Raw genomic sequence first — 22,312 nt, 5'->3', positions numbered from 1 at the left:
ACACACATTGAAGTCCACATAGGTATGTCCCAACATTCTTTGACATAGTTATCTTTAAGAGGTAGAATTTAATGACCTCTCCTTCATGTGACCCAGACCTGATGATTCACTTCTAATGAATAGAATACAGCAAGACAGTGATGGAAGTTCTTTTTTTTATTAGTGTACATTAAATGGACAAAGGGTTTCACTGTGATATTTCCAAACATGCATATAATGTATCTTGATCAAATTTACCCCTCAACTACTGTGTTTTTTTATCCCATATCTTTTGAAATTAGGTTATAAAAAGACTGCAGGTCGGGGCTGGGAAGGTGGCTCAGTGGTAGAGTGCTTGCCTCGCATGCATGAGGCCCTGGGTTCGATTCCTCAGCACCACATAAACAGAAAAAGCCAGAAGTGGCACTGTGGCTCAAGTGGTAGAGCACTAGCCTCGAGCTGAAGAGCTGAGGGACAGCGCCCAAGCCCAGAGTTCAGGATCCACAACCAAAAAAAAAAAAAAGACTGCAGGTCAATTTGATGGTGGTCTTGCTTTCTTTGTCTGTCTAGTGGACCATTGGCTCTGAAGAAATCCAGGACGATGTCATATGAATAGCCTTGTGGAAAGACTGTGTGGCAAAGAAATAGTGTCCTGACAAAAGCCACATGAAAGACTTTTGAAGTAAGTTCTCCAAGGTGTAAAGTGGTTGCATTTCCAGGTATCATGAGTGCAACTTTATGGGAGATGTTAAGCCAGAATCACCCAGCTAAGCTACTTCTAGATTTCTGGAGTTGCATCAGGGACACAGTAAGGGGGCCACTGACAAAGCTGATATAAGAGATGATATGATGGTGGCTCAGGCCAGTGATAGCAGCAGAGATGATATTATAGGTACAGTCTTTCAGAGAGCCAACTGGACTTCCTGATAGAATGTGCATAGGATATGAGAAGAGACAGATAAAAGCCCAAGTTGACTTCAAGGTTTTCAGCATAAATACATGAAAAGATGAGGTTTCCATCACCTTAGCTGGAAAGGGATTGAGTTGTTAGAAAAGCAACTTGGAAGGCAAAACTAGGAATCTAGTTTTAGACATGTTGACTATAAGATTTGCCTGTTAGATTTCCACATTTAAATTTTACCAAGCAGTCTAAAGTTGTTAGTAGCATCTACAACAAAGATTAAATCTGGATTTATCAACAAGAAAGCTATGGTACTGAGATCAATAAGAGAATGGGGGAAAAGATAAGAATGCCAAGAACTGAGTCCTGGACACCGCAGCAGTAAGAAGAGAGGAGAAGAACCAGCAAAACATTGTGGGACGGAACAACCACAGAGGTTAAGAAGAAAAACAGAAGAGAGTTGTACTGTGTAAACCATGTTAAGAAAGACTATTGAGCTGGGTATGATGGTGCATGACTAATCCGAGCACTCAAGAGGCTGAAGCAAAAGAATCATGAATTTGAGGACAGCCTGGGATATATAATTAGACCTTGTCTCAAAAAAAAAAAAAAGGAAAGAAATATTGAAGAGAATAACTGACAAGCACTGTAATGGAAACATCTCTATGGGAAGGGATTGCCAACTCAATTGTCCCTGTTTTCCTTCCTCTTCCTATCTGTATCCCCTGTTTGTGAAGGAGTCTATGGAAAAAGCATGATGGGACACTATGCCTAAAAATTTAAAAAAAAAAAAAAACAGACAGGGAAGGAAAAATTGTCATGGAGAAGCCACAAAAGGAAGAATGCTTCACAGATCTGGAATGCTGAACAGGATGAGAAAACAGAATACCAGACAAATGGATTGAGATATGTGCTACCAGGAAGCTGTCATACTTTTTGGATGTGAAAAGTGCAGGTTATGGTGGAGTGACAGAGGATCAGGATGAAGGGGTCCAAATCACAAGTGGTCTTATTTGGCATATAAGTAATTTGAATTTTACCCTGAAGACCACTGAAGGACGGTAAGCAAGAAAGTAGCATAATTAGTTTCTGTTTCAAAGATCATTCTGACAAATACAAGCACAACAGGTAAGGATGAAGGGAAGGTAGGTTAGGAGGCTACTAGCAAGGTCAACTCAAAAAGGGTAATAGATGGAAGTGGCGCTGTGGCTCAAGTGGTAGAGTGCTAGCCTTGAGCTGAAGAGCTGAGGACAGCGCCCAGGCCCAGAGTTCAAGCCCCACAACCGACCAAAAAAAAAGGGTAATAGCTAACCTAAAGTAATGGAGCTGGAATAGAGACAGGCAGATTTAAAAGCCAGTTCATAAGTCAGGCTTTGAAAGTAAGCACAAAGGTGAAAGTGGGTGTCTCCCTAGTTTCTAGATTCAAAACCTGAAAGATTAACAGTACAATTTCCCAAGATGAGGAATATAAGGAGAAAAATGGGTTTAGAGAACTAAATAATTCATTTTGGAACGCTTACGATGTGGAATATGTGGGACATCCAGATAGATATTTAGGATACAGAAGGAAATATGGGCCTCAAACACAGTAGAGACATAAAATTGGCAATCAGTGGTACACCAATGATGCTGAGACTAGGGTCTACATGAGACAATGCAGCATGAAGGAGAGTAAAGACGAGGACCATGGGCACAATCCTGGATCACACTAACACTCATGAGGCTGGTAAAGGATGGAGAGCTAGTCAAAGAAGCCAAGTAGAATATTCTGTAAATGAACTTAACAGGTTAATGACTTTTAGGTTAAAGGTCTCTCCCTCTCCCCCAAAGTGACTCTGATTTAAAAAACAAAAAAACAAAAAAAAACCTCTAGCTTCATAAGAGCAGCAATGACTACCTTCTTCAGGGCATAAAGTATCTGCTCTAGAATCAGAGTGCAAACAGACATAGATGATGACAACAACTAAAACTAGACAATACAACCACCGTGGCTACATTTAGGGTGCTGTGTGAAATCAATGTTAACTGTAGCCCCAAAATTTCTTAGTTGAACATTTTATGCTGGACAGATTATTTAAATTTTATCAAGAATTCAGAGTATAGTGAACAGAGTAGTCGCAATGCTGAATACCCTTGTATGAAGACAGAGGAGAGAACTGCAAAATCTCTATGTTTGCTAAAAGACCCCCCCCAACACACCCCCCCCAGAGGAAGCTAACTTCACGCCACTGTCCAGATTTTGGTGTTAAGGGCTGATTCCTAGCCAGAGGTTGCCAGCTGCAGAGGGCGGGGCTCTATTTTAGGCTGCCTGTTGTCCCTGAGCCTGGTCGAGTCTGGTTTGAGCAGCATGCAGCCTCAGTGACTCACACACCCATGCAAACCGCCTGTGGCTCAGTGGCATAACCTCAGAAAGCCAGCCTCAGGCCAGCTCCCTCCTCACCCCATTACACTGGGATAAATAAATAAGGAACCCACCAGCAGCCACACAAACTGATAGCAACCAGATGGAGGGAGAGAGAGAGGCATGGACAGAACCAGGGAAAGACACTCCCTCCAGTGGACTGGACTAAGAGGAGACTAAGCCAGCCCTCTCAGGTTAAACACAGTTCCTACTGCCATATACAACAGTCCTCAATTCCTTGAATATTCTTCCACACCTAACAATGTCTCTCCACCTCTAGTCCTGGGACAAGCTCTATACTGATCTTCCTCTAAATGAGGATCGCATCAACAATCATCCCACTCAACCTTGACTTGAATCGACACTGCAAATATTCTCTATTTACTTAGGCCACCATCAGTTGGCTCCTTTGGGTATCTTGGAAGTAAAAAATGAAAGGCTCCCAGGAGAAGAAGAGAAGGCAAAAGGACTAAGTATGGAGAAGTAACTCCTGTTTTATCCTGAAATATTTTCCTAACTTTAGTATCCTAGAAATATCTTTGTCCTACTGCTCCTGTGCCTTAACTCTATGGCTTCTTGCCTAGCAATATTCCCAAAGAGAACAGAAAGAAATGACCCCAGTCACTGACTGCGTGGCCCTCTGACATTGGCCTGGCCTCTCTGCACCTTTATCCCAAGCTGCCTCTCTGGTTTGTTTATCTTCCTATTCTGTGTTGCTTATTTTGATAGCACATCCTTTCAGTTCAGTCTTGGGTGACCTCATGACCCTCCTGTGTCCTGTTTTTAGGACCCCAGGCAGGCACAGTAACTGCAAAGATACAGTAGCCACAGCTCTACAGGTCCAGTAGGAAACCTTTCAGTTGTACCAGTTATACAGGACATTCTGAAGACAGTGCAGTAAATCCAGAGGTCACAAGAATTTACATTACTCTAGCTCTTATGTCTCTCATAACTGGTATGCACAACCAGTTAAAGTAGCAAAACAAAACAGTAATTATTTCTAGACTAGGAGTCAAGAAATGTGTAAGGTCATAAACATACAGACCTTAAGTCATTTAACCTCTCTGAGGCTCATTTGTACATCTATAAAATGGAAGTTTAAGGGCTGGAGAAGTACACTGGTAGAGTGGTAGAGTACACTAGTAGAGTGACTACCTAGCAAGTGTGAGGCTTTGGGTTTAAAACCCATGTCACCAAAAACTAATTAATTAATGGGAAGTTACAACTACCTATCTCTCTGATCCTTTCCATATATAATAAAATTCTCCAAGTCTGTAAGGCTTGGCTATGATCCATTGAGAACCTAGAACATAAGAACTATTGAAGTAGCTGGTTCCAAAACACCAAAACCTTTCTGGGCAAGCACCTGGATTCTACATGCTTTCTCATTCCATTCTACAGGGCTCTCCCTCCCCAACAGCATGAAAGAGATGATACTTCAATTTTACAAATGAGAAAATTGTGAGTCTTAGAGAAGTGATTTGTTCAAGGCTGCAAAATAACTGAGATCCTTAAATACAGCTCTAAGAAGCAACACTGAACCCACAGGCCACATGGCCACAATTTTCACAAAATCTCCTGGCACATTCGTATTTATCAAAATATTCACTCACAAACTTATTTGAGAACCTACTACATTTAAGTACAATTATTCATACTAGGGATACAGAAATGTATTCTTGCTTTCAGAGTTCAGAGATCAGTGTAGGAGAAAGTTATATTCTTAGCTGGGCATTGGTGGTTCATGCCTATAATCCTAGCTACTTGGGAAGCTGAAATCAGAAGGACTGAAGTTAAAGGCCAGCCTGGGCATACACCCAAGACTCCTCAACCAATAGCTGGGTGCAGTGCCTGTCATTCCAGTTATGTGGGAAGCTAAGATCAGGAGGAATGCAGTTCCAGACCAGCCTGAGCAGCAAAAACTAGAAGACTCCACCTCAACAGAAAAAGCTGAACACAATGGCACACACACCTATCATCCTAGCTATGATCAAAAGCATAAAAGAGGCATAGTGCAAACCAGGAACATGCCTAGGCAAAAAGCAAGACCCTATTTCAAAATAACCAGTATAAAAAAGATCTGGAGGTGCCGGGTGCCGGTGGCTCATGCCACTCAGAAGGCTAAGATCTGAGGATTGCAGTTCAAAGCCAGCCTGGGCAGGAAAGCCTGTGAAATTCTTATCTCCAAAAAACCACCAGAAAACTGGAAGTGTCACTGTAGCTCAAGTGATAGAGCACTAGCCTTGAGCTGAAGAGCTGAGGGACAGCACTCAAGTCCAGAGTTCAAGCTCCATGACTGACAAAAAAAAAAAGATCTGGAGGCATGGCTCAGTGGTAGCAAGTATGAAGCCCTGAGTTCAAACCTCACACCAACTAAAACAGAAAAAAATAAATAAACAGAAAAGCTGCAGTTTTACAGATATATAAACAGTATATTACAGTGTCTTAAGTCATAAAATAGCACTATAAAGCAAGGTTCTGTAATAGGCATGAATAAATGTCTCTCAAAGAAGCTAAAGGTGATTAGCAGTTTACAAGGTAGATAAGGACAGAGCATCAGGCATTCTAGTTAAAGGGAAGAATGCATAAAAAGACATAAAGGCAAGAGAAAATAGCATCTGGAAAAATTAAAAGTCATTCCTTATGGTTGAAGCATAAAGCACAGAGTAAAATGCCTGTAGGTCAAGCTAGGTAATTATCAACAGAGAGGACTAACAGCCCTCCCACGCTTATAAACAGGAGAAGCTGGCTGAAAGAAAAGTGGCCTAGCAGTGGCGCTGTGGCTCAAGTGGTAGAGCACTAGCCTTAAGCTGAAGAGCTGAGGGACAGCACCTAGGCCCAGAGGTCAAGCCCCATGACAGACCAAAAAAAAAAAAAAAATTAATATCAGCCCGGCGCCAGTGGTTCATGCCTGTAATCTTAGCTACTCAGGAGGCAGAGATCTCAGGATCACGGTTCAAAGCCAGCCCAAGCAGGAAAGTCCATGAGACTCATCTCCAATAAACCACTAGAAAACCGGAAGTGGCGCTGTGGGTCAAGCGGTAGAGCACTCGCCTTGAGCTGAAGAGTGCAGGGACAGCACCCAAGCCTAGAGTTCAAGCCCCATGGCTGACAAAAAAAAAAAAAAAAAAGTGGCCTAGCAAGTGTCTGTGTTTAGGTTTAATGAGCTCTTACTCTACGAAGACCTGAGCTACTCTGCTCCAGGGCTCAGCTGCATGTTTCCTTCTTCCCTAGAGTTGCAATTGCTTTCATATGTGGACTTGCCACTCATCTCACACACTTTGCTCTTCGTGTTAAAACAGCAAGAATTAACCTTAGTCCATATACAGAGGCAGATTCCAAATCAAGAATACCTGCTTTGGGGCTGGGAAGGTGTCTCAGTGGTAGAGCGCTTGCCTTGTATGCTCAAGGCCCTGGGTTCGATTCCTCAGCACCACATAAGCAAAATGAAAAAAGCCGGAAGTGGCGCTGTGGCTCAAGTTGTAGAGCGCTAGCCTTGAGCTGAAGAGCTGAGGGACAGCGCCCAGGCCCAGAGTTCAGGCCCCACGACTGGACCAAAAAAAAAAAAAAAAAAAGAATACGTGCTTTATGCCTAGCACTGGGGAAAATGCTAACTTCAGGTTTTAAAAAAGGTATGAAACTCAGTCTTTTGTTCACAGAAAACTTACAATTAGCCTGGAGGATGCAACATAAATATTAACAATCTATATATCATATTATACTAGCATTAGTTACTTATAAAGTGTCAACTTGGTTAATGTGTATAATTAGAAATGGGACAATAAGGGGCTGGGAATATGGCTTAGTGGTAGAGTGCTTGCCTAGCATGCATGAAGGCTTGGGTTCAATTCCTCAGTATCGCATAAACAGAAAAAGCCAGAAGTAGTGCTGTGACTTAAGTGGTAGAGTGCTAGCCTCGAGCAAAAGAAGCTCAGGGACAGTGGCCAGATCCTGAGTTCAAGCTCCAGAACTGGCCAAAAAAAAAGAAAGAAAGAAAGAAAAAGAAAAAAATGGGACAATAATACTAAGCTACCAACTATATAACCAATAAGTCCCAGAAGAGTTAGAAAAGGAAAAGACCAATATTGACTGATATTATCAAAGGTCACTATTATTAATACTCCCACTGTTTGGCATTCAAGAGATATTTCTTTTGGCCAAGCTTAATCCTTAGAAGGGAAACCTAGGCAGAAGCTTCTGACAGGCCACAATTATCTACTCCCCATTCATTCCTTTGCCAGTCTCCTTGTATAAACACTGTGATTTTCCACAGTCTGCTGTGCCCACACGACAGTCCCCAAATGGTAGCCCTGAGCATTTTTACCTTCCTCTTCTGCTGGTTGAGAAACAATGACTACTCTCCCACTCCACAACCCAGAGCTCAACAAACTGAAGTTTAACAACTAGCCAATCAAGCTTTCCAAGATTAGAAAGTGAACCCCACTTCCCATCCTCCATGCCCCATATTTTAAAAGAGATATTTTATGAATGCTAATTAGTGTACTTTCACCTTTTGTGCTCTTTCCCCCATCTTCCTCACATACAACTCAAATTGTATCTAACTATCCATAGGCAACTTTTTAGGCAAAGTGCTTTCCAATTACCTATGCCATTTAACACCTAAAATTCAGGTTACCACCTAAGCACTTTGAGTGCCCAAATTTGTAAAAAGAGAAAGGAAATAACAAACACCCTACCTCTACCATAAATTGTTCCAAGAAAGAATTTTCTTCAAATGGCTCAGTCTTCAATCGGCCTATAATTAAGAGACAAAGAGAAACATAAGTCTGTCGAATTTCCTACCAGTGAGATGGAAAAGAACATAGCCTAGGCCTTAGCAAAGAGGAGAAAGATGTGACATTCAGAAAGCCCTATTCTGATGGAAGAAAAATGGGTTGAGGGTATGTGAGCAAACTGGAGAAGGAAAGGACAATCAGCAACAAAGGCAGATTCAGGGGCATCACCTGGTCTAGGAGACCTTCCTGTTTCACCCTGGTCTTTGTGACAAGAATTATTCTGAATTATTATTCTGAATTATTCCAGCTTCCTAAACTCTCAGTTCAACACTACTGTAGTACTATCTTGCATACCTATTATCTCTTTCCAGAGTCTTTGCTTGTCATGTATTGACTCAGTCATAGTTTCTGTTGACCACATGGGCTCCAGCCAGGTACATGAAGTACTAAGTGGCATGTAGTATCAAATTCCCAGTTACTGGTCCAGTACTCAGCACCTACCCTAAAGGAAGCATTCTTTATTTCATTTCTTTTCTTTTTCTGGTAACAGGGCTTGAATTCAGGTCCTCACATTTACTCAGCATAGTTGCTCCACTGGTGGTCTACCACTTAATTAAAAATGAGGTCTTTTAACTTTTCTACTTAGGTGCCTGAGATTCTAATCTCAGCCTCTTAAGCAGCTAGAATTACAGGTGTGCCGACCTAGGGAAACTCTTTCTTTCTTTTTTTTTGTCGGTCGTGGGGCTTGAACTCTGGGCCTGAGCACTGCCCCTCAGCTCTTCAGCTCAAGGCTAGCGCTCTGCCACTTGAGCTACAGCGACACTTCCAGTTTTCTCGAGGTTTATTGGAGATAAGAGTTTCATGGACTTTCCTGCCCGGGCTGGCTTTGAACCTCGATCCTCAGATCTCAGCCTTCTGAGTAGCTAGGATTACAGGCATGAGCCACAAGCGCCTGGCTGAGAAACACTTTTCTAATACAAATAAGTCTTTCCCTTTTCTAAGAGCCTTGGATAGCTATACTATTCCCCATCCAGTTCTTCCAAGAATAGTCACTCACCTCGGCTCAGTGTAGCCCCACTCTCCTGGTACTCCTGGATCTCTAAGTCTTTCATTCGAAGCAATGCTGTTAGCTCCCTCACGTGGCCCTGCAATGCCAGACTCATGCCCATCAGAGGACGAATCAAATGTTGGGAGACCTTTGATGAAGAAGAAATACCAACTAGCCAACAGATGCTTACAAAGTACTCCCTAGTACTGAATTAAGGAGTACTTAAAAAACATTGAGAAATGAATGTTTTCACAGTATAGTTTCATAGACAAGCAATTATTAACAATTAACTATACTAGTGCCCAGGCCCTGAGTTCAAGCCCAATGATCAAGCAAATAAAAATTTTAAAAAGAAAGAAAGACATACACTAAAAAAATCAAGGACTCTGTCAAAGTGTGAGAATAACAAAAGGACAGATAAGCTAAAAATATGACTTAAAAGGATGTGATATAGTTGAGAAAAGTGCTGAGTCAACTCCTAGAAGAGGCTGAGATAAAAACAGAAGATCCCAGTAACTCTCAAGAAAGTGGGTGTGTCTACAACAGAGCATATAGGTGGGTATAACAGATGATATACATCAACAGAAAGTAGACAGTTTTAAAGCTCAAATTAGATCCATACATTTATTAAGAGCCATTTCAGGGCTGACTGTAGCCCAGAGTAAGTTCAGAGTTTCAACCTGTTCCCACAAATGCAGCAAAGCCTAAGGTTATTGCTATAATAGAAGCCAAGCGATTACCAAGAGACTAGCACAGGAAGAAATAAACCCACCCCCTACACACACCTTGCTTTTAACAAGAGGTTAAAAAAGAAAAAAAAAAATAAAAGATGCAAGTATAGCTGTATTACAATGCAGTAAGGGTGAGCTCTCATATAATAATGTATAGCTGTATAGAAGAATCATTTAATTCACCTATGCAAGGTATCCATTAGCCTCCCAAAGAAAATTACCTAAAATCAATAATCTATTTGTGGCTAGAAAATGTCATCTGAGTTCCTTTCTCTTCCCCCTCAGGAGGTACTAAGATGAAGAAATGCACACTAGATCAGGGGTCAGAAAGCTTTTTTTGGTAAAAGCCAGGCAGTCAATAACTACTCAACTTTGCTGTTGTGGCACACAAAAGCAGCCACAAACAATACATAAACAAATGAAGTGGCTGTGCTTCAATATAACTTCACAAAAATGGGCGGCAAGCCAGATAGCTTGATAGCCACAGCATATCAATCCCAGCCGCAGGTCTAAAAAGGAGCACTTTAGGGTTTGGGGTTTTTTTGTTGTTGTTTTGTTTTTTGTTTTATGGGGGAGATGGTACTGGGGTTTGAACTCAGGGCCTTGCACTTACTAGGCAAATGCTCTCTACTTGAACAATGTCTCCAAGCCTTGAAATGGTTGTTTTTGTTGTTTGTTGTTGTTGTTTGTTTATTGCTGGTCCTGGGGCTTGAACACATGGTCTGAGTGCTATACCTGAGCTTCAGTGCTCAAGACTAGCACTCTACTATTTTGTACCACAGTTCCACTTCTGAATTTTTTGCTGGTTAATTGGAGATAAGCGTCTCACAGCCTTTCTTGCCCAGGCTAGTTCTGCACCACACTCTTCAGAGCTTAACTTCCTGAGTAGCTAGGATTAGAGGTGCAAACCACCAGCACCCGGCCCTTTCATTTTTTTTTTTAAATGCCAATACAAGGGCTTGACCTCACAGCCTTGCACCCTTGCTTGGCTTTCTTGCTTACATCTGGTGCTCTACCACTTGAGCCATACCTCCAGTCCAAATAAGCACTTTATAGACAAGATACCCCAAGGAAAAAGTAACAAAATGTACCAAAAGATATACAAACAAGAGTCACCTAGGTAAGAATCAAAAGTCCAGACTCTTCAGGCTCTTGAGTCCTCATCTCCATTAGTTTTCTAGGTAAAAATTACCACTAAAAATGTGACATATGTTGTAGATAAATTATGATGAAAAGAGGTGGATAGGGAGAGGAGGGTTAGTAGCAGCAGCAGTGAAGTTCCAGAAGTCAAATCCACTACAGACAATGTCAGTTCTTTCTGTCAAACAGACTGTCCCATCCTAGCACTGTCTTCTAGCTCAGGTCCTTGGGACAGACTTAGGCCTCCAAGAAGTACTGAAGTATAGTTTTAATGAAGAGTTATGTCTTTCCTAGGAATTGTTTTTCATGTCTGGTCCTGGTCAAGTTAAATCAGTAGGAGAAAACACTTGTGAATAATTGTAATAGTCAGTGAAAAGTTGGTCAGTTGAACTGAAAATAACTACTATTGCTAATCAAGCAGACACACTGATCATTTGGTGGTACCACTCAAATAATAGAAACTCTCTTTTTTTTTTCTTTTTTCTTTTTGCTTATGTGGTGCTGAGGAATCGAACCCAGGGCCTCAGGCATGCAAGGCAAGTGATCTACCACTCAGCTACCTTCCCAGCCCATGAAATAATAGAAACTCCTAAAGTTAACCAGCCTGAGAAGGTGCTAAATACAGCATGAAATATGACAAGGAACAATTTTTAACTAATGTCATGTATTTTTTTTCCTGCTGATAGTAGGACTTGAATTCAGAGCTCATACTATAGCTTTTTCCATTCAAAACTGGTACTCTACTGCTTTTTGCTGGCTTACTGGAGATCATAGTCTGCCTGGGCTAGCTTCAAACCTTGATCCTCAGATTTCATCCTCCTGAGTAGCTAGAATTATAGAAACAAGCCACCAATGGGTTTAATGCCTTATCTAATGAAATGCAATGCCAGATCAGGCAATTGAAATCATATACCATAATGCTTAGATAGCCTCTCCCAGAGCTTTTTATCAGTAATATTTCACTTTCTCAAGTAATTCATACAATTGGGTAATACCACGCTGAATTACTGAGATATAACTAATTTCATGGTTTTCCTTAGATAAGATAGCCTTGCTCTGTTCTCAGACTTGGATGAGTGCTAGATACAAATCACAAAAATATGAGGCTAGGAAGGTGGATCAGTGGTAGAGTGCTTGCCTTGCATGCATGAGGCTCTGGGTTCAATTCCTCAGCACCACATAAGCAGGAAAAGCTGGAAGTGGCACTGTGGCTTAAGTGGTAGAGCGCTAGCCTTGAGCTGAGGGATAGCACCCAGGCCCAGGGTACAAGCCCCAGGACTGACAAAAAAAATCATGAAAATGTATGCTAATAACCATAAGAGTAGTACAATTCAGTAAATAGATCAAAGTAGACTCACAGGTAACATGGAAAAATTATACAGTGCTTTAGGAGGACAGAGATATTCCCTTGATTCACAGGAACCAAAAGATGAAAAATACAACTCCCAAGTTAATTCAACCAGCCTACTATGTGCTCTGAGACCTGGACCCTCCAAGAGTTCCACACAGACAGGGAGGTCAGGAAGTGTGGTGGATATAGAAATAGAAGTTGCCAATCTTCCCTATAGGAAAAAAAAATGTCTTCCAATTTCCAATAGAAATGTTTGTAAATGCTAACAAGAAAAGGCTGTCCCCAGATGAATCATATCAAGTAGCTGATGAAGCAGGTAACAGAATACCAAAAACTTAGGTTCTAGTTCTAGCAGTGCCAGTACTTCGATATTTAAATTGATTTACCTCAACTATTTTCACAGGCCTTGTCTTTTGCAAAAAGAAAAACTAGGGCTGGGAAGGTGGCTCAGTGGTAGAGTGCTTGCCTCACATACATGAGGCCCTGGGTTCAATTCCTCAGCACCACATAAACAGAAAAAATTGGAAGTGGCACTGTGGTTCAAGAGGTAGAGCACTAGTCTTGAGCTGAAGAGCTAAGGGACAAGCGCCCAGGCCCAGAGTTCAAGGAAAGGAAGGAAAGAGAAAGGGAGAGAGGGAAGGAGGGAGGAAGAGAGAAAGAGAGAGAGAGAAAGAAAGAGAGAAACAAACTAACTAACTATGGGCTGGGAATAGCCTGCTCTCACTGGATCACTGTAAGTCCAAAGTAATAGTACCTATATTCTCTTATTTAACCCTCACAGTCCATGGTAAAATTATAATTAGTATTTCTAACTGAATCATGCCCGATACCAGTGGCTCATGTCTATAATCTTGGCTACTCAGGAGGCTGAGACCTGAGGATCATGTTTCAAAGCCAACCCAGGGAAAGAAAGTCTATGAGACTCTCATCTCCAATTAACCATCAAAAATCCAGAAGTGGAGCTGTGGCTCAAGTAGTAGAGCACTAGCCTTGAGCAAAATGTCCAAGGACAGCACCCAGGCCCCAAGTTGAAGCTGTAGGACCAGCACAAACAAACAAAAAACCCTGCATCATAAAATTTCAGTACTCGGCTGGGAAGGTGGCTCAGTGGTAAAGCGCTTGCCTTGCATGCTTGAGGCCCTGGCTTCGATTCCTCAGCACCCATAAGCAAAAAAAAAAAAAAAACAAGCCGGAAGTGGTACTGTGGCTCAAGTGGTAGAGCACTAGCCTTGAACTGAAGAGCTGAGGGGCAGCGCCCAGGCTCAGAGTTCAGGCCCACAACCGGACCCAAAATAAAAATAAAATTTCAGTACTCATCCAAGGTAATATAAGTAGCCTGAAGGTAACAAAGTTAATTATACTTTCAAGTCTGCTGGGTCCAAAGCCTAAGCTCTTCCTACTACAAAGGAACCTTGGGATATGACTTCTAGGAATGAATGGCCTAAGTGGTGACAAATCTGAAAGTCAACATATAGAATATCAAGAATTATATTAGGTGCTGAACATAATGGTATACAACTGTAGTTCCAGCACCCAGGTGGCTAAGGCAGGAGGATGGCTAGTCTGAACTACTTACTAAGATTAATAAAATAAATAGAATTCAAGTGAAGCTGATATCAGTGATTGCTTTAGATAAGGGAAATGAGGATCTGGAGAAAGAGACAAAAAGGAAATTTTTTTTTTTCATTGTATACCTTTAAATGCTATTTGAAATGTTTTCCCTTGGCATGAATTATCCATTAAAAAAAAGTAAATGAAAACTATCACAAGAATGAGTAATACACAAAAATTAGAACCACATGACCTCATAGACACACACACTAGCTTGAAATAGTATCCACCTACATCCTCGCCAGTATCCACTGCTGCAACTTCTTCCCCAGGTTTGAGGGTTTCCCTGGGATGACAGACTATTTTTAACAGTAAGTATTTTATTTTAACTGAAATTACAATTGCCAATCAATTGTTCAAAGCGAACGTCTTCTCGTGGTCAACCAAAACTCATCCTACACTAAACACTTTTCTTATTAGAGTTCTTCAAATGGAGGAATGTGCTATAATGGCTACTTTTTCTTTACATTTTCTAACAATTATAATATGATTATACAACTCTTGTTTACTTCATCTTTTTGTCTTCCCAAGTACTGGGGGTAAACCCAGGGCCCGCCTGGTACATGCTAAGCAAGAGCTACACCCCAGCCCATTCAAATCTTTGGAAAAGAAAATATTAGGCTCATTAGCTTCCAAGGAGATGCTTTCCCAATCAAACTGTTCTGAAAGTGTAGGACTATGTAAACAAAATAAGACCAGGTATGACTTGGGATTCCCTAAGGCCGCCCAGATAGTTGGGTCTCAGAACATTTGAGGAATTATTGGGGAAGCAGTGCCCTCTGGTGTCACTCAGGAGAAGTCATAAGGGTTTTGAATGAAAAACTATATATATCTAAAACAGGGTGGAAGATTGCTCAAGAAATTCAATTAAAACGAACGAATGTGAGTGACTACTATATGCTAGGCACTGTGGGACAAGCTTTAGAAATTCATTAATGAACCATGCTATGTGCATATTTAGGCCCAGCTACTCAGGACACTGAGATGAGAAGATTGCTTGGGCCCAGGAGCTAGTCAGCATGTGCAACACAATGAGATATTTAAGAAAAAAAAAATCCTTTGCTTGGGTTGTAACTCAACTGTTTGTCTAACAAATATGAAACCTCAGGATTGATCCTTAGCACCACCAAAAAAAGAAAAAAATCAATTATAAATGAAAAGTAGTTCTTTTCATTCAACTCGAACTTTACTAGGCTTCAGATTAAAACTAAACATCAGTTAACAGTTTCTCAAAATGAAATGGCTTGCTCTGTTCCATTCAGTCATCTACTGGTGCCAAAGAATCCTATCACCTATGGGAGATAAAGAAGCTAGTCAATAAATGATGCTCATTTTCTGCAGGTCCCTACGCTAATAAGCCAGTATCCTCACCAGCCCTACTTCCCCTCCGCCAAGACCTTGATCTCTAAGTGTTACTGATGAAAACAAGGCTGTTTGTTAGTCCAGAATACTAATTATATTTTTCTTTAAATAAAATTGTATTGTTATTATTAAGATGTTCTACAGAGGGGTTACCATTTCATAAGTCAGGTAATAAGTACATTTCTTTTTGGACTATGTCACCCCTTCCTTCTTCCCCCAGTTTCCTCTCCTATCACTGCTCACAAATTGCATAGTTTCATTTTCCACATAGTGTCTACTAAGTAACATGCCTGCATTTGTTCATCCTTCTCTCCATTTCTGAGCCCCCGCATCCCCCCACCAAAAGACAGAACAAATAACAAACAAAACAAAACAAAACAGGGGCTGGGAAGGTGGCTCAGTGGTAGAGCACTTGCCTTGCATGCTTGAGGCCCTGGGTTCGATTCCTCAGCACCACATAAGCAGAAAAAAAAAGCCAGAAGTGGTGCTGTGGCTCAAGTGGTAGAGTGCTGGCCTTTAGCTGAAGAGCTGAGGGACAGCACCCAGGCCCAGAGTTCAGGCCCCACGACCGGACCCAAAAAAAAAAGGCAAAGCAAACAACAAAAAGTTTCCAGTTCCTGGAACTCATTTTTATAAAGAGTAGTTTAGATTTCACAGCTGTTACTCCCTTGGGTTCCTCCCCTAAGAGTATCTTCCTTTAGTCTCACTGTTTTTGTGTGAATACCTAGTGTCCTGCTACATATGAGAAAAAACAGGCAGTTTGTCTCTCAAAGCTTGGCTTGCCTCACTTAGCATTATTTGTTCTGTGTCCATCCATTTCCCTATAAATGACATAATTTCATTCTAAACCTAATTCTTGATTTCTAATAGAAGCTCTTGGAGCATGAAGCTACAGGAGAGAAGACACTGTGATCTTCTACCTCCCAATTAGGTCCTATTCATCATCAAAACTGTCTCCAACACCCTCTCTTTAAAGAGGTTTCCAGCCAGGTGCCGGTGGCTCACGCCTGTAATCCTAGCTACTCAGGAGGCTGAGGTCTAAGAATCGTGGCTCAAAGCCAGCCAGGGCAAGAAAGTCTGTGAGACTCTTATCTCCAAATTAACCACCAGAAAACCAGAAATGGTGCTATGGCTTAAGTGGTATAACATTCACCTTGAGCTGAAGAGCTCAGGGACAGTGCCCAGGCCCAGAGTTCGAGCCCTAGGACCGATTTAAAAAAAAAAAAAAAGGTTTCCTCTGATCCTCAAGCCATCCTGGGCCTATCTCAGTGAAAGAACTAACCCTATCTTCAATCTGTCTATTCTCTAATTATAAATTTTTTTTAAAGGCTACATTATTTCAAGTCAGGATACTCAATAATGAGTGCAGAAATGTTCATATACGATAATGAAACACACAGATGTTCATAAATGTTCATAGATGTTCCTGTTGACCAAATTAAGGAATAAAATCACTCAATAAAGTGTGGAGATTGAAACTGCTCCCTTTGCAAGGAATAAACCAGTCAAGAATCCTCTTTGTGGGGCTGGGAAGGTGGCTTGGTGGTAGAGTGCTTGCCTTGCATGTATGAGGCCCTGGGTTTGATTCTTCAACACCACATAAGCAGAAAAAGCCGGAAGTGGCGCTATGGCTCAAGTGGTAGAGTGTTAGCCTTGAGCTGAAGAGCTGAGGGACAAGCACCCAGGCCCAGAGTTCAGGCCACTACTGACAAAACATACATACATAAATATATAAATAAATAATCACTACAAAAAGGGAACTGTTAGAGTAGCTCAACTATTAAAGGACCTGCCTAGCTGGCAGCTGGTATCCCCACTTAGACCCCATGTTTGAAACACACTTACCAAGGAAGGACTAGCCTGAACACAGTGGAAATGCCAATAGAAGGGAAGACCAGAGAGTTCACTCCGAACCCGCAAAATCAGTGCCTCTGCTACACGATCACAGGAGAAGGTAGCTTCACCAGGGTGAGTATCAGCTTTCAACAATGGACGAAGAAGATTATCCAAATGACAGAGAAAAGCTGCCGGGGGAGCAGTCAGGCGCTTGTTCAGCTCCTAAAGAGACGGCAGTTGTACACAGTGAGAACAGAAAAGGAAGTGATTCCCTCTGAGGCAACAGCAAATGAGAGCCCTTGTTAACACGAAGACAAAAGGAATGAAGAAAAGGAGAAAGAAGGTAAAACATCACTAGAAGAGAGAAGGAAACAAAAAGAGTGACAAAGATTAACTGGCATATGCAACGCTTTTGCCTTTGTCAAGATCAATTTACAGAAAGCCTGTATAGATCATATAATATAGATCATGTTATGCATTATCATGCAGCCTGTATAGCCTCTCTTTTCCTCTATCTCTCTTTCTTTCTCTCTCTATGTCTCTTTCTCTCTCTCTCTATGTCTCTGTCTCTCTTTCTCACACACACACATACACACATAGACACACACACACACACAAATATCCCACTGTTACAGCTAGACTACAGGACATGACAGATTAAGTATTTCTTGTCTGAAATACTTGGGACCAGACATGTTTCAAACTGCAGATGTTTTGGATTTGGGATTATAGACTTTACCAATTGAGTAATCCTAATCTAAAATCCCAAATGCTCCAAAATCCAAAACTTTTTGAGTTAGCAGAACTCTAAAAGGTTCAGAGTTTGGATTTCCGATGAGCAATGTACAGGCTATATATGTTTTAACCAAATTCAGTCTTCCTTGCCAACCTAGAAGTGATGAAGCTAGCTGTTCACCGGGAAGGAATCAAAGCTGGGCACTGGTGGATCATGCCTATACTCCTAGCACTTAGGAGGCTGAGATCTGAGGATCATAAGCCATCCAGCCACAAAAGTCTGTCAGACTCTCTTATCTTCAACTAACCAATAAAAAGCTGGAAGTAGAGTGTGGTTCAAGTGGTACAGTGCCAGCCTTGAGTGAAAAAGGCAAGGAATAGCACGCAGGCTCTGGGGACACACACACACACACACACACACACACACACAGAGACACGTGCACATCAAATCTCCCACTAGGCAAAAGCACTATTTCTCTTCACGTTTACCTTGGCTCGCTGGCTGACCACACTACAGTCCACCTGCTCATGCCACACCTGTTGAAGATCTGAAACCAGCAAGGCATAGCCGTTCTTTGTGATATAAGCCTTGGCTAAGAGAGAGTTCTCAGCAAGCTGTAGCCATGCCCATGGTTGCATCAACAGGCCTTGCTCCAGCTCATCCATCTGTAGGAAAGTCCAAATTTAGCACAGTGACTTCAGGGTAGGTAGAGTCAAGGACAACAGGCAGATATCTCTATATCAACTAAAATCAACCCTCTTCAATAAAACAGAAGACATGGATTTATATTCTCTTCCATATAACCAACTGAGCAACAACTGTACTACCCCTTGATTACTTAAAATCTGTTTAGAATTTTTTTCCACATTAAGTTCCTAGAGAGAAGAAAATATTTCTTTTCCATAATGTTTAAGCCTTAGCATAATGTAGAACATAGTGTAGAAACCCAAACCCTTCTTACTGAATCCTAACCACAGCCCTAATCCCTCTCCCTTCCCGCCTCTCTCTTTTGTCTGAGACAGGGAATTGAACTTGCCACCTGATAACTGCTCTCTGGCTAGCACTCTATCCACCTGAGCCACACCTTCAAGCCAACCCTAATAAATAACAATGCTATTCTTTCCCAGACCTTTCAGAAGAGAAAAATAGTTTTTGTCTTATAAAACACCCTAAGTCAAAAACATTGGGGCAGAAAATTCATATTATTTGATTGTTATTTTAAAGCAAAGCTTTGGAAGCTCTCAGCAAAACATAAAAATAAAAAGTTCCTCAAACAGCAATTCTTCAACTAGAGTCTATGAATGTGATCTTCTGGAATTTTATGAAGATTTTGTGTGTATATACATTTATGGAAAGAGTCCATGACTATCATCAAATTCATTTTTTGTGTCAAAGTGTGGGACTCCTGATCTGATGCTTTTGCTAACCAGCTGATATTCTACCACCTAAGCCACACGTCCAACCCAATATTCAAATTCTTAAAGGGATCGATGATACACACACACACACACACACACACACACACACACACACACACACACACACACACATACACACACACACGCACACAGAGTCAATAAGCTCTGTCTTGGAGCAAAAGAGCTAGATTTTCTTTAAACAAAGGAACAGAGTCATGATTATAAAGCATGACTTATTAAAGAGAAAAAGATACTTCATTTTCACTTAAAGAATCCCAAATATCCCCACTCCCAGCCATAGCTACCACGTCTGCATAGGTTGAAGTTCTAGAGACTCTCTTTCCTGACTCAATAATTAACATAGCAGTCTTACCCTAGTAGATTTTCAGTAACTATGGCTGCTTCTCCTGTGGGCTTAAAAGAAAGAAAGAAATGATAACCATCAGACATCAGTGACTTATGCCATCAGTGACCTATGTGTCAGGAGGCTGAGACCTGAAGATCACAGTTTGAAGCCAACCCAGGCAAAAAAAAAAAAAAGTTCCCAAGACTTTATCTCCAGTTGACTAGCAAAAATGTGTAACTGGGAAGTGGCGCTTTGGCTCAAGTGGTAGAGCACTAACCTTGAGCTGAAGAACTGAGGACAATACCTAGGCCCAGAGTTCAAGCCCCACGACCAAACTGAAAAAAAAAAAAAAAGGTGGCTCAGGCTATTCAGGAGACTGAGATCTGAGGATCACAGTTCAAAGCCAGCCCAGGCAGAAAAGTCCATGAGACTCTTATCTCCAATTAGCCACTAGAAAACTGGAAGTGGAGCTGTGACTTAAGCGGTAGAGCGCTCACCTTGAGCTGAAGAGTGCAGGGATAGCACCCAAGCCCTGAGTTCAAGCCCCACAACTGACCAAAAAAAAAAAAAAAAAAAAAGATGAACTCTGTCATTTAGAATAACATGACTATATAAGTAGAAATTATTTTATGCTTGGTGCCAGTGGCTCACGCCTGTAATCCTAGCTTCTTAGGAAGCTGAGATTTGAGGATCGCAGTTCAAAACCAGCCCGGGCATGAGTCTGTGACTCTTATGTCCAATAAACCACCAGAAAACTGGAAGTGGCTCTGTGGTTCAAGTAGTAGAGCAATATCCTTGAGCTGAAGAGCTGAGGGACAGCGCCCAGGCCCAGGGCTCAAGCCCCACGACCAACCAAAAAAAAAAAAATGTGTAACTGAAAGTCTGGCTCAAGTGATAGAGTGCCAGTCCTGGAGTAAACAAGTAGAGTGATTAGAGGCCCAGAGTTCAACCTGTGTAAGCAGGCAAAAAATTTTTTTTAAAAAAGGATGTAACTTCCTTCATTTTTCATATCTATAGATACAAAGTAACAGCAAGTACCAGGAGGTGAAACTTAGAATACAATAATAATAATAATAATAATGAAAATCCTTGTTGTCTAATTAATGTCTGATTAATAGTCATTTTCAACTCAGTCTAAATCTTCCTGAGTTTTCCAAGTGTGGCTTGTGACATTACTTAATTTGTACTCTAAATGCACAACTGAAATATAAGGCTATTTAGTCCTGCAACATAATGACATTTTGGTCTCAGACAGACTGTACACATGACAGTGGTCCTAGGAGATCATATATCTTAGTGACATCACTGCCATCTTATTTAACATATGTATGATATGGTGTTGACACAATGATGAAATCGCCTAACAATGCAGTTCCCAAAACATTCCCATCTCAAGGGACACATGACTGCATGTATGGTGGTTATTTGCAGCAGCCTCAAAACCTGTATTTGGAAATGGTATTTTCATCACATTTCCCATGTGCTGTTTCCAACAGGGCAAAGCGGTTTGGGAATGACTAGACTGGTTCTCACTGGACAGGAGTTACACATTGTCAAAGATCACAAATGCAAATAAAGCTGCCAAGACCTTAATTTCCCTTACAGGAATTTCTTTATGCTAAGAGTCACCAAAATTGGGTCTGTCGTCCTAGTCACTCCTTTTATTAAGTCCAGAAGTTGAGAACCCTCAAGCTGATGGTTTTTGTTCCTTTCAGGGAAGGAAGGAGCTTAAAATGTGGCTAGGGGCAATTGGCCCTACTACACAATCTGACACATTCAACACCAGATCCCGGCTGGCCCGTTCAGTTTGAGGCCTGGGCAGAGGGCACAGCTAGTTCGGTTATGAGATCCTGGGTTTGATCTACGGGACTGGGGACGGGATGGGGGAGGGCTGTGAGTCTGAAGTCTCGAAATTCCAGTCTCCTTTAACATTCACGTTAACCATATTCACCTGTTTGGTACTCCTGTACGAGAGAGTTGGAAAAGGCAATAGCCAGGACGGGCTCCCTAAGAAATGCTACCTGAACCAAATTTTGCCCTTCTGCGCGGCGTGGGGCCGGGGAAGGGGGGGGGCGGGGGAGGGGTTAAATGGTGTGGTTCGGCGTAGTTCCTCCTACGCCCTGCAGAGGGCGGCAGGGCTCTAGGGCCCATCCAGGCTGGGCCACGCCCTGTCCACTGGGAGTCAATCTTCGGTCCCACAACCACGGCCCCAGCCCAGAGGCGCCACCTGACGTCCAGTTCGCCTCCACCTCGCCCCTTTCTACAGCACCGACTGTACTGAGGCATGGCTCTAGACCCTTCAAGAGATAAGAAAGCCAACCCCACACCGTACGGCCAACCAAAACAAGAGCCCCAGGAAAGACCAGCAAGCCCCACCGAGCCGCCGGAGGCGGACTGCGCACGCGCGGCTCCTCCTACTCACGGAGACCTGCCCAAAGCCCCGGTTGCGCGCGGTCCCTGCTGGGAGAAGGAGCCCGTGTGGGGTCCACCCAGCAGGTCCAAGCAGCCCTTCGGCGCACAGCCGTGCCCAGACCCTAGCCCCAATTGGAGCCCGATCCCACCTACCGTCAGCGGCCGGCGAAGTGCCCACCCTCCTTGCAGCAGGCTTGCCCTCCCGCGCAAACTGAAAGGCCTAGAGTGGAGCCCCCCCACGCGGGAAGGCGGGGCTTGTGGCAGGGCGGGGCCCAGGCTGGCGGGGGCGGGGCTTCGGGTTCAC

The 22,312-nt window shown here is 42.3% G+C and overlaps 1 protein-coding gene across 2 annotated transcripts in view; it reads right to left on the bottom strand.

Annotated features, from left to right (window-relative positions):
• Nhej1 (non-homologous end joining factor 1) overlaps positions 1-22,245 on the bottom strand; it is a 102,215-nt gene extending 79,970 nt beyond the window's left edge. For both annotated transcript variants that reach the window (XM_042679103.1, XM_042679104.1), the window contains exons 1-5: positions 22,162-22,245; positions 18,321-18,497; positions 17,106-17,318; positions 9,075-9,213; positions 7,979-8,037 (exon numbers count right to left, since the gene is read on the bottom strand). In XM_042679103.1, the coding sequence (XP_042535037.1) occupies positions 7,979-8,037; positions 9,075-9,213; positions 17,106-17,318; positions 18,321-18,497 (588 nt within the window). In that variant the 5' untranslated portion in view covers positions 22,162-22,245. The remainder of the gene's footprint in view (positions 1-7,978; positions 8,038-9,074; positions 9,214-17,105; positions 17,319-18,320; positions 18,498-22,161) is intronic.
• Positions 22,246-22,312: the final 67 nt, after the last annotated feature.

This window comes from Dipodomys spectabilis, unplaced genomic scaffold (assembly GCF_019054845.1).
Source record: "Dipodomys spectabilis isolate Male_0828 unplaced genomic scaffold, ASM1905484v1 ptg000051l, whole genome shotgun sequence".
In the NCBI taxonomy this organism is placed as follows: domain Eukaryota; kingdom Metazoa; phylum Chordata; class Mammalia; order Rodentia; family Heteromyidae; genus Dipodomys; species Dipodomys spectabilis.
Note: the sequence above shows the minus strand (reverse complement) of the source record. Positions and strands in the feature narration are given on the sequence as shown.